This window comes from Lepisma saccharinum, chromosome 23 (genome assembly GCF_977018435.1).
Source record: "Lepisma saccharinum chromosome 23, izLepSacc3.1, whole genome shotgun sequence".
Classification (NCBI taxonomy): Eukaryota; Metazoa; Arthropoda; class Insecta; order Zygentoma; family Lepismatidae; genus Lepisma; species Lepisma saccharinum.
The window spans coordinates 39,425,795-39,439,258 of record NC_139251.1 but is presented as its reverse complement, the minus strand read 5'-3'; the positions used below and the strand labels follow the sequence as shown (position 1 = coordinate 39,439,258).

At 38.8% G+C, this 13,464-nt stretch overlaps 1 protein-coding gene across 3 annotated transcripts in view; it reads left to right on the top strand.

The window, feature by feature from the left end:
• LOC146005539 (FIGNL1-interacting regulator of recombination and mitosis-like) overlaps nucleotides 1–13,464 on the top strand; it is a 61,915-nt gene that overhangs the window by 25,121 nt on the left and 23,330 nt on the right. For all 3 annotated transcript variants that reach the window (XM_083144793.1, XM_083144794.1, XM_083144795.1), the window contains exons 9-10: nucleotides 7,160–7,286; nucleotides 7,984–8,164. In XM_083144793.1, the coding sequence (XP_083000919.1) occupies nucleotides 7,160–7,286; nucleotides 7,984–8,164 (308 nt within the window). The remainder of the gene's footprint in view (nucleotides 1–7,159; nucleotides 7,287–7,983; nucleotides 8,165–13,464) is intronic.

The following is a 13,464-nucleotide window of genomic DNA, read 5'->3' as shown; positions in this document are numbered from 1 at the left end:
GTAATGCAGGCACGTTGCGCACACACAGCAGTCATACCTCGTCCAGTGTCGAAGAGAAATGGAGGTATTGAAGCAGCTTGTTTGCGTGTGTTTGTTGTATGACTTTAAAGTGTGCCTGTAAGCTGCTGCATCAAGTCGCCGCATTTGCCAGGCATTTGGGGAGAATGCCGTGAACGAACGCACTGCCAGGCATTGGTTCCAGAAATTCCGTTCGGGAGATGTGATCCTCTCGGATGAACCTCGCAGTGGACGACCACAGGTGTTGGATGACAAGGCCCTGAAAGCAGCCATTGAGCAGGACAGTGGTCTAACATGTGATTAACTTGCAGAAAGGTTCCATGTTTCCGCTGAAACAGTCAGACTGCACCTGCATGCGATAAGGAAGTCATACAGGTTAAGCAAGTGGGTACCCCAAACATTGTCGGCAGCCAACAAGGAACAACGAGTGACAGCCTGTTTGTCCTTGCTCACTCGGCACCTGAACACACCCATATTTGATTGCTTGCTCAGTGGTGACGAAAAGTGGGTCGTCTATGACACTCCAAAGCGTATCAGACATTGGTTGTCGCCACGTGACCCTGTTCCTCACACCTCAAGACCACCTCTGCACCCACGAAAGGTTATGCTCTCTGTATGGTGGAATTGTCGGCAAGTGGTGCAGTCACTTGGAAACACATTTTTTAAGGAGGACAATGAACCTTTCAGGTTCTTCCAGGACCATGTCTAATTTTATATCGGATCAGTAGAATATCGGTTATCGGTATCGGTAAATTTTATATCGGTATTGGCCAAAATTTCATATCGTCCCATCCCTACTCTCAGCAATTGCAAAGGGTGCACTGTGCATTGCGGCAGTAGGAGCCGGCATTGGTGAATCGCAAGGGTGTGTTGTTCTTGCACGACAATGCCAAGCCACATGTGGCAAAGAGGACCCGGGAGACCTTTCAGCAACTTGGCTGGGAGACACTGTGCCATCCACCATATTCACCGGACCTTGTACCAACAGATTACCACCTGTTTCATTCCCTCGACAACCACCTCCGTGGGAGATCCTTCGCAAATAAGGGAGACCTGCGGAACGCACTCACAGACTTCTATGCATCCAAGCCTGCCGAGTTTCATCACCAGCATATTGTGCAGCTGCAGTAACGTTTTCAAAATGGTGTTGGATGCTGATGGAGATTACTTCGAAACCTATAGGTGCTACCGTCTACTGTATTGCTCTTTGTTTATCAATGCTCTAGAACGGCAAGAACTTTTTTGGTTGCCTTGTATTTAAAAACACTACACGTGACTGAACAGGCAGGGTGAGGAAGGACATAAGGAATGTTTGTTTCCCTGTTGCGCCATTGGAAGTTCTGGTCCCTGGTGTCCTGGCTTTGAGGGTGCCCTACCCTGTAACAAGATATAATTAGGGAGCATAACTCGGTTCTCCCAAAAGTGCCCTAACGCAATCCTGATTTCTAACCGATCACTTCTTAAACCTAATTCTCTTCTTTTTGTTCGACTATTTAGCAGCTCAGTTACTACGACTTTACTTCAATGTACAACAGATAGTAATTCGGCGCGACTATAGAGCCACCACTTTCGCCCATCTGTCAGGCAAGTTACGGATTCCGTGGCAAAAGAAGTCCACATCCTTTGAAGCGATCCAGTCAGAGACCCATTTTTTGATATCTTCTGAAGTGAACTGCTGTCCAATCAAATCGTTATTCATGCAATCGAACAAGTAGTAGTCTGAAGGAGCAATGTCTGGTGAATACGGCAGGTGGGGTAAAACTTCCCATCCGACATTTTCTAAGTAGGTTTTGACCCGTTTTGCGACATGTGGGCGAGCGTTATCATGTTGAAAAATAAGTTTATCATGTCTGTTCTCCCATTCTGGTCGTTTCCTGGCCAGAGCTAGCTTCAAATGCATTAATTGTCGTCGATAACGTTCTCCATTAATAGTTTCACCCGGTTGCAGCAGCTCATAGTACACCACACCTTTCATATCCCACCATATGCACAGCATAACCTTCGCACAGTGAATATCTCGTTTCGGTTGTGATGGACCTGGTTCACCTGGCTTCACCCAGGCCTTTTTTCGTTTCGGGTTCTCGTAATGGATCCACTTCTCATCGCCAGTAACAATGCGATGCAAAACCCCCTTTCTTTTCTGTCTTTGAAGCAGCAATTCGCAAATGGTTTTTCGTCTTTCAACGTCTCTGTCTTTCAATTCATGTGGAACCCAATGTGACATCTTTTGAATCATTCCCATGGCTTTGAGGCGTTTGGAAACTGTTGTTTGATCAACACCTAATGCTTCTGTAAGTTTTTCCTGTGTTTGACACGAATCCTGATCGAGCAATGCTCTCAATTCTTCATCTTCAATTTTTTTTGGCTGTCCAGGTCGCTCTTGGTCTTCCAGGCCGAAATCACCACTTCTGACACGTTTGCTCAGCTAGCGCATGGTCACCATACACTTCCACCAAAATACGATGACTTTCGGTAGCACTTTTCTGCATGTTAAAGTAATGAAGCAGAACACCCCGCAAAAACACTTTATCTGGCACGAACTGCACCATGTTCAGTTGACTACAAAATGCTGTTGTTGACGCGTCAATCAACTGCCCTATACTACAAACGATGCACGCTGACAGGAGTTTTCAACGCATGTGTGGATACACGGAACTGTGGGATGATACGCTCGTTACGCCATCTCTTGTCCAGGCGCACGAATTAATTCCTAGACCAAATAGAATGCATAAATACTGATATTGGTGTGGTATCAATGTAGGCACCAGTATTGGTTTGCTGTGGCATTGAACCTAATATTTCAACAATACTGAACAGCCATCATACTTACTTACTTAGTCGATCCTCTTCTACCGTCAGGTGTAGAGGTTTTGCAAAGAGCTCTCCATCCTTCTCGGTCCCTGGCTAACATTTTTGCCCTGTTGGTATCCAATCCTCTTCTCCTCAAAACTTCTTCCATCCAGCTGTCCCAGGTCTGCCTTGGTCTTCCCTTTGGTCTCTTTCCATCTACTTTAGCTTGCCATATCTTTTTAGGTATCCTTTCTTCACTCATTCTGTGAACATGACCAAACCACCTCAACTGCGACGCTTCTATTTGTTGTTGTAAAGGTTGGGTCTTGAGGCTCATTCGAATTGTCTGATTCCTTACTCTATCTCGTTTTGTTTTTCCTTCTATTCTTCTTAGGTATCTCATTTCAGTTGCTTGAAGTTTGCTAGAATAATTAGTTGTTAGTGGCCATGATTCACACCCGTAAATTAGTGTAGGTGCATACGTTGTTTTGTAAACTGTCAACTTTGTTTTCTTCGTAATTTCCTTTTTATTTATGAAGTTTCTATTTAGAGCATGATATAATCTTCCTGCTGCAGCAATTCTATTATTTACTTCTTCATCTATTTTCCCACTGCTGCTTATTATAGACCCTAAATACTTGAACTTTGTTACTTGTTCCAAGCTCTCGCCTCCTATCTTAATGGTATGAGTTCTATGTTCTCTACTTATTATCATTGTTTTTGTTTTACTGGTGTTAATTCTCATATTTACCTTTTGTAGTTCTCTGTTCCATACATCTAAATTATATTGTAAGTCCTTTTCAGTTTTAGCAAATAAAACGAGATCGTCTGCAAAAGCTAGTTCTGATATTTGTACAGGTCTCATGAGCCAATTCCCAACAGTAAAAGGTTTAATTTTTCTTTTGCAAGTTTTTGTAATTTCATCAATTAAAATTATGAACAGAAGTGGACTTAAAATGCAGCCTTGTCTTACTCCAGTTGATGTATAAAATTCATCGGATTTTATGTTACTTGTACGTATGTAGTTACAACAGTTATTGTAAAAGCTCTGTATGCTAGCGATCAGGTTAGCATTCACTTTTCTTCTTTGCAGGACTTCCCATAATTTAATCCAAGGTACCCTGTCAAATGCCTTTTCCAAATCTATGAAACACATATGAATTTCTTTATTATATTCTATCACTTTTCCTGATATTTGTCTTAATGTAAAAATTAAGTCCTGGCAGCTTCGATTTGGTCTAAATCCACTTTGGCTTTCTTCTAGTTGGTGTTCAATTTCTTGCCTGAGTCTGTATTCCAATATTCTTGCATAGATTTTACCTGGGACACTCAACAATGAAATTCCTCTGTGATTTGAACATAATCGGTTGTCTCCTTTTTTGAATATTGGTGTGATCACTGCAATTCTCCAGTCTTTTGGTGTCTTTTTGTATTTCCAAGCAAGGTTAATAGTATGGAGTAATAATTTCTTTCCTGTACTTCCCATATATTTAACCATTTCTGGTGTAATCCTGTCATGACCTGCAGCTTTACCGATTTTTACCTTTTTTATGGCATTATTAAGTTCTTCTTCCTTAATTGTGTCATCTTCTTCCAATATAACTTCTAGAGTTGTTTCATCAGCTTGTTCCTCCATATTTGTACCTTCTAACAATTCCATAAAATATTCCTTCCACCGATTCATAATTTCTGTTTCTTCTGTTAACATTTTCCCATTCTTATCTTTGATGAATTTCAGTGGACATTCTTTATCTTTCCTCATATTTTTTAACACTTTATAAAACAGTTTCTTGTTTTCTTTATAATTATTTTCCATAAATTTACCAAATTCTTCCCATGCTTCTTTCTTTGCAAGAATGACCATTTCTTTAGTACGTTGTCTTTCCAATTTGTATTTTTGGTAGTCTTCTTGGTCTTTTGTTGTTAAATATTTATGCCATGCTTGTTTCTTTTGTTTCACTTGTTCTCTTACTTCCTCTGTCCACCATGGGGTTCTCTTCTTCTTTATTCCTATTCTGTATGTGCCACATACTTCCTTTGTTGCATCTAGCACTATTTTCTTGAAATTCATCCAACTTTCTTCCAAATCTATTGTATCCCTTCCTGTCCCTAGCTTTTCTATTTTATCCTTGACTTTCTCTTTATAGATATCCTGATATTTCTTCTCCTTCAACTTATAACTTTTGAGAGATTCTGACACATGCTTTTTCTTTGTCTTAAGATTCTTTTCTTTAACTTGTGTTACTAATTTCATTATAAGAAGATAGTGGTCACTGCCAATTTCCGGGCCTCTCCAAACTCTTGCATCTCTTACATATTTCATTTGGTCTCTGTTTATGATTATGTAGTCAATTATTGATCTTTCGTTCTTAGAGGGTTCAGCTCTTGTATATAGGTGTATCTTTTTATGGTCGAATTTTGTATTTGTAATTATAAGATCATTTGCAATACAAAGATTTATCAGTCTTTGTCCATTGTCTGAACAGTGTTCTTCGCCGTATTTGCCAATAACCATCTCAGCCTCTTCTGGATTGTTGCCTACTCTTGCATTAAGATCTCCCAGAATGATGATATTTCCTATTGCGATATCATCTATGGTACTCTGGAGTTCTTCATAAAAAGTCTCTCTTTTCTCAACTGTTTCATCTTCGTTAGGTCCATACACTATTATTAAATTCCTTTCATGGTTATCGTCGTTGATGGATACTATCATAATTCTTTCGTTAATAGCTGTCCAGTTGGTTATGTTTTTAATATTGTCCTTGTGAATGATACAACCTACTCCTGCTCTTGCCCTCTCAGATCTTGGTACTCCACTATATATTAGCATATATCCATCCTCTAATGTTATACATCCCTGTCCTTTCTTCTTAGTTTCCGTTACTGCCAAGTATTTCATTCCTGTCTTTTTCATTTCAGAGACAATTTCTACCTCTTTTCCATTTAAACTCCTTACATTCCAAGTTCCATATATCATTGTCCTTTTCTTTCGCCAGTTCGTCGTCAAATGTTTCCGTCCGGGGATAGCTCTTTGATTACTTTTAACGAGATAAATTTTTCCAGGGTGGGGGTGTTGGCCCCACGCCCAACCCCCAACCTGGGGGACCAGGATTTTCTTTCAGGGTTTACTCCCTTAGCCTTTGGGTCAACACCCTTTCCTCAAGGCAGAGGACTTTTGGTTCTTCCGCCTCCTTCGCCGTTGAGATGTTTATGCATCTTCATCCGTCGTCAGAGTCGTTGACCGATTGGTTGCTTCTTTGTCTGGCTCCTCCCCTCTAGTCTGTCTGGCATGGGTGACCCTACCGGTAGCTGTGCTACCGCCAGTATAGCCTAGAGGATCTTTAGAGCACGCAAGCCCCACCACCAGCGACAAGGTCATGCAACCACTAGGTGGGGAACAGCCATCATCAGGGGAATTATTGCGTAAAGAAGTCTCAACATATACAAGTATCGATATAACATAGTAAGTGTTTGTATGTAAAAATGTAGAATTTCATTGTAAATTCTACTTTTCCAAAGCTAATATGATTTGTAATAAAAAATAACTTGCACTATTTTATTGTATACTTGGCACATACAGCAGAAAGTCTTTCCCTGATTTCAAACATTTATTATGCAAGAAGTATGCTCGGGAGGGACGTTTGCTTTTTTGGAAATGGTACTAAAACTCGAATGTTTTGTCATATAAGTCACAGACATGTTGCATTTTTGAAATATCTCCCAAACTCACAAGTTTGTTTTATTCCTAAACTTCAGCATGTGTACCATTTGTTTCATGGAGAATGTCTAAATGATACTCAATTTCTCTCCATGTGTTAGACAGCATCTCCTTAATTACTGTCTAACACTGAATAACATGTTTCCAAACTGCTGAATTGGGAGGGATGGGCTGACATGGCCTCCATGTTCTCCCGATATTACACCCCGAGACTTTTTTCTGTGCTATTACACCAAGGACACTGTGTACAGCTCAAACATAAAAGGTGAGGATAATAGAAGTGTTACCCATGGCAACTGAGAAGATGTTGTCTAACACATGAAGAGAAATTTAATATCGCTTAGACATTCTCCATGCAACAAATGACACACATGTTGAAGTTTATGAGTAAAACAACAAACTTGTGAGTTTGGGGGATATTTCGAAAATTTAACATGTCTGTGACTACCATGTCAAAACTTTTTCAGTTTTGGTGTCATTTCCAAAAAAAACACATATATCTACTGAGCATACTTTTTATATAATAAATGTTTGAAATCAGGTAAAGACTTTATGGCACCCTGTATTACTATTGTTTTTATACACAGCATTTTGATTGTATCAGTAGAATATTTTTTGTGTGTTTTCATTTAGGTATTCTCCAGCTTGGCTTCAGATGAAAGAGATGTCTCCTGATATTGTAAATGCTGTTGAACGGCAGCTAACCATAGGTGCTGAGCCACTTATTTCACATTTAATTAGTGATAACAGTTTTCGGGAGGTAAGTATCGTGTAAGTCATTATAGCGTATATTAGTTTAAAGACCAGTAATAAACAACATAATAAAAAAATAATTTTTAATAAGTGCCCCAGGTTTGAATTTTAATCTTTAGTAGTACCATATTCAGTATGATAGACCAATCTTTCATTAATGTATACTATTTATTGTAGCAGTTGGTGTCTCCCCGATAATGTAATGGTAACGTCATAGCCTTGGAATCAAGGGATTCCGTGTTTGATATCTGGTGGAGACATATAATGGTTCGGATCCCACTTTAAACTGTAGGTCCAGTCCTGATTAGCCTATCTGTGAACTTAAAACAGAAACTCAATTGGAGCAGTTGTTAATGTTCAGTGTGCTAAATCATAATAGTCAGTTAAAAATCAGTAATAAGAAACATAAAAAAAAGTGTTCAAAATTTCTGTAGCCATCATTCCAGTGTTAAAGAAGTTAGGAATGATTTAAGTTCTTTATGAAAAAGAAATCCTATTTTATATTGCATGAGTATTGATATAAATTTTGTTTTAGCATTGGTAAATATTTTATGTAGGTTCATCTCTACTTTTCAGAGATAACTGTGTGATACAGTAGTTACCTTAGTAATTAAAAATTGCTAAAATTTTCAAAGAAACCTCTATCAATATAATTTTGAACTACATGTATGTCATTCACCCATACTCGTAATATTTTGTTTCAGGCCTTCTTTTCATGGAAAATGAAACAAACTGATGATGAAAGATATAGATTTGCATTCATCCAACTATCTTTAGGCATATTAAAGAAATTAAGCCATGTTGATGGAGAAATACGAGAGCAGTGGATGAAGGGTGACAGCAACCACAATGTACTAAACAGTCTGTTAAATATTATAAATGATGGTAAGTACAAGCTTATAAATGAAGCCATGATAATTTTGGTTAATTTACTGTATAATTTTATTACAAGGCACGTCCAGAAAGTAAGTTCCGTTTGGTAACAAAATTAAATTGTGTACAGATACAGAAAAGTTATTTATTGCACAAAATTCTACAACTCTTAAACTACTTTTCCACATAACTGCCGAAATTTTGCAGGCATTTGTCATAGCGTGGCACAAGTTTTTGTATACCTTCTTCATAGAAATTTGCCGCCTGTGTCTTCAACCAGTTGGAAACAGTTTCTTTCAGCTCGTCGTCATTGTTGAAGTGTTGTTGAAGTGTTGACTGCCAAGGAAAGACTTGAAATGTAAGAACAGATGAAAGTCGCTACATCTCAAGTCTTTCCTTGGCGGTCAACACTTCAACAATGACGACGAGCTGAAAGAAACTGTTTCCAACTGGTTGAAGACACAGGCGGCAAATTTCTATGAAGAAGGTATACAAAAACTTGTGCCACGCTATGACAAATGCCTGCAAAATTTCGGCAGTTATGTGGAAAAGTAGTTTAAGAGTTGTAGAATTTTGTGCAATAAATAACTTTTCTGTATCTGTACACAATTTAATTTTATTACCAAACGGAACTTACTTTCTGGACGTGCCTTGTATATTATCTTATCTTGAGAACTTTGAATGATTGACACATTTTTACAACGCCAAGTTAAAGTCCTGGTGTGGGCAATGAAAGTTGTGTGCATGTCTATTTCATGCAATTTCATGTAACTATGATTCATCTCCATTGTTACATTCAAGTCAAACCAGGAGCCTTTATGTTATAAAGTTAATTTCTAATGTAGAGCTTATGTTTTGAAGGCAAAACTCATCAGAACCATACACTTATAAAACCTACCCTCTGTCCCAAGAATCTGTGCAGCAAGGCCTTTTTTTTTTTTTAACTAGAGAAGGGAAGAAAGCGAGTGGATGGAGTGAAGCAGTACGTTCTGTGCTAAAGGCTTGGATCTGCAGCTGTATTTTCCTCTTCATGCACTCACTTCTCCTGTAATGCGTTCATTGGTTAAGCTCTCTTGAGTCACTATTTATGCAGAGACTTGTTTTTGCTCACTTACTCCAGAGATTACTGACCCAGAATATAAGAAAGTGAATGAACCGTTCATGTTGTTCATACCTTTTAATATCAATTTGGCATGATATTGACGTTTGGAACCTGTAAATTCATGTTTGTCTTTGACGAGTAGCAGTAAATATTTAATATTGTGCACCACTAATTTACATAGTCATTTAAAATTTTTTACAAAGTGTGTGGGTCAGCTCATCAATATAAAACTGATGAAGTAATAGTGGCAACAATAATATTTTTCACAGGGATGGACCGGTATGAAATTTTGACTCATAACGATAAAGTACTGATATACAATTTACTCATAGAGATAACCGACATTCTACCTATCCGACGTACAATTTCAAATGGACCTCGAAGAACCTGAATGTTTTGTTGACCTCCTTAATAAATGTATGTTGATAAAGAAGCCACACATTTAGACATTTGCTTGAAAGATTTTAACAAAGTGGCAGAATTTTGCACTAAATTATAATATATGTGTAGATTTACTGGATTGGTGCGAGGGTCACTATTTATATTTTGAGCCTTGGCAACACTGATTGAAGTTAGGCACAATTTGACGTTTGCACGGAATCGTCTGGCATTATTGACCATAACGTACTTCAAATGTTTTGTCAATAGCTTCATTTGTGTTGTTTATGTTGCCTTGGAGATTGCGCGACAACAATAAAATGGAATTAACTCGTGAACATTTTCGTGCGATGATTTTTTTACGATTTTCGACGTGGATTATCAAGACAAGAGTGCATCGATCAACTTACTTCCACATTTGGCGATGAAGCCCCATCCTTTGCCACTGTGAAACGCTGGTATAACGAATTTAATCGTGGCCGCCATTCGCTCACCGACGAGATTCGCGAAGGTCGTCCAAAATCAGTTGTTGTTCAAGAAAACATTGATGCTGTTCAAAACCTAATACTGCAAGATCGTCATGTGACCTACTGTGAGATTGAGGCAACCATAGGCATTAGTTCCACCAGCATATATAAAATATTACATGATCATTTAGCTGTGAGAAAGGTATGTTCTCGTTGGATCCCACACAATTTGACAAAAACTCAAAAAGACGCTCGCGTCAATTGGTGCAAACAAATGCTCAATAAATACAATCGTGATGCTTCAAAAGACGTATATAAGATTGTAACAGGTGATGAATCATGGATATATGCATATGAGCCAGAACGTAAACAGCAGTTGACTGTATGTGTGTTTCAAGATGAACCCAATCCAACAAAAGTTGTTCGCGCTCGAAGCACATCGAAACAAATGGTCGCCTGTTTTTTCGGGAAAACTGGTCATGTGGCAACTGTGTCTTTAGAGGAACGTAGAACGGTCAACTCTGAATGGTACACAACAATTTGTTTGCCAGAGGTTTTTGGTCAAATACGGAAAACAAACAAACGCCATCGGATCATTCTTCATCAAGACAATGCCAGCTGTCACATATCTCGTCTAACAACCGACTTTATGAACAGTCAAAAAATCGAATTGATGGGTCATCCGCCGTACAGTCCTGATTTGGCACCCAATGACTTCTTCTTGTTCCCGAATATCTAGAATAAATTGCGTGGACAACGATTTTCGTCGGCGGAAGATGCCGTTGATGCATTCAAAAACCATATTATGGAGGTGTCTCAAGAAGATTGGAAAAACTGCTTTGACAAATTGTTCGAATGAAAGCAAAAGTGTATTGACCATTAAGAGTGGCCTGGAGGTTGGCATGAAAGTAGTTTCCTGGCTCGATGCGATACAGAGACACCTAGCGACATATCAGAGGACTAGGAAGAGAACCTTCCTCCCTTCACCATCCCCTCCCCTCCGCGTGACTCCCGCAGTGAGGTTTCCAGGAAAAGGACACCCACCTGTTTCTTTTCATTCTGGTTTCGGAGGCTAAAATTTCTCCACTGGCAAAGCAATTCGCATTTCACTGCTTGCTGGCTGACTCTTGCATGGAGCGAGAAGAGTGGCAGGCTCCCGAGACAGAACCTTCATCACTGAAGTTTTGATTGAATAAATTTGGTTGATTACAATGGCTACTATAATTATGTTGAATTTTCTTGTTGAGGTTAGAATTATCAATTGAGAGTAAAGAAGGAAAGAAGGAGGTAGAGAATATCAGTTGAAAGAAAGTATTTTTTTTAAGGGGGTGTTCTTTTATACAAAATCGATATATAATAATAATGATAATAATAAGGCAAGAATTAGTAACAATTATTATTTCAACTATTAACGAATCGAGTCCCTATTAGAGATGGGCAGGAGCGAAACTACCTGGAATTTAAAAAGGGGAAACGTGGACATGCGTAATAACATATGGAAAAACTAAAAAGGAGAAAGACGGACAAAACAATGTAACAAAATGTACAGTAGTAACAAAGATGTCAGGAAACAATAGTATAATATTGAACATACACTTTGATGAAGTAGTTTTCTTTGTTATGATCTGAATTAAGTCCCTTTGCACCAGCGGCGTATACTCTGGGTCATCTAGGTAATCGCAGATGACCCGGCTGTATTTCTTTTTTTTTTTTTAAATATATATATATATATACACATCACATTTCTTCGCAATATTCTTCCAAACCAATTTCCATGCATACATTTCTTTGCTTCCAGCGCGCGAATGCTTCCAACCGTTTGCCGCTGAATGTCCGGGAACCTTTCTCCAGCCGGTGGAATGACGTTAGGGAATCTCACCCTGACGTCATTCCTCCCGCTTCCCTTACAACCCTTGGCGAGGAGGGATGAAAGTGAGGGAGGAAAAACTGCTTTCCAGGCGCGGTGATTCCGTGCCCAGGGTAAGCTCCTTCTTGTGAGAGTCCACCGGTCGCACTCTCAACCTTCAGAGCCTTTACCGTTCCCTCCGCTGAACTAGGGAAAACATACCTGGTAGAATGCGAAGAACAGGAAAATTGAATAACATGGGCAAACCAATTCTAAGCTAATTTTCACTTTACATTTGCTTCTGTCTTGCTGATTTCTGTTACTTGAACATAAATTTATCAAAAGGAAAAAGCTTAAATATTGAAGATGAAGCAAACTAAAATAAAATTCAAAGCTTAAACAATTAAAGCACCTATTTGCTGACTCCCCCTATCCTTGTATTTAGAAAAATAGTGATTGTTTCTCCTCTCTAATCTTCAAAAGCAGGGGCCTCCCCGATGGCGCAGTGGTAGCATCATCGCCTTGTAATCAAGGTGTCCCGGGTTCGATACCTGGTGGAGGCACAAGTGGTTCGGATCCCACTTTAAACTGTAGGTCCAGTCCCGATTAGCCTTACTGTGCATAAAGTGGACTTAAAACACCAAATCAACCAACCATCTTCAAAAGCAGCGATAATACTTCTTTAACGGAACTGAATATTTTTTAAAGGGAAAGGGAAAGATATCAAAAATAAATTAATTAATTATATATATATTAGTTAATTTAAGTTCCTATATTCCGCTTCTTTAGATTAATAGTGATGAAGATGAACGAATTAAACATAAAACAAAAAAAAAAAACACATCAGGCACGTAGCCAGGTGGAGGACTCGGGGGGGGGGCTGAAATCCCCCTCCCCCAAATCCTACAAATATCTAATTTAAAAAGTGTATAGTGGTAATTAATTTTACTTCATTAGCAGGATTAAACACCTTGCATAATACGTTGTAATAATCTGAGATTCATTTTCAGGACTTCTAACCCCATTGTTTCAACTTTATGTGGCGGCTGCTAATAAGGGATGATCCCCATCCCTAAATAAAATTCTGGCTTTGGCCTGCAATGATTCGAAGTTTGAAAACCTGTGATTTTTTTATCATTCATAGGGAATTTCATTCTGAGCCAGGAACACAACAACAGAAGTTTGGCGCGTGAAACTGAATGCGTGTAGTCGTTGGCTTCGTGCTGTGCTTCGTGTTTATTATTTATTTAGGTGTTAGGGTTTGTCGTGATAGTGCTGTGTTAAAGGGTAATGGATGTGATACAAGATTTTCTGGTGAAACCTTTTTGGAACAAGATCTTTTCAGGAGAAGTTGCAAATTGTAAATACAGGTAGGCCAGTGTCATTGCTTGAACTTATTTCTACACAGAAAGACAAAAATCGGGAATATGTGAGGCATTTTCGCAAGCAAATTATGACAAAACACCATGGTTGACAGGAAGTATAAGTGTTAATAAGCTTTGCTTTTTTGTTGGCCGTG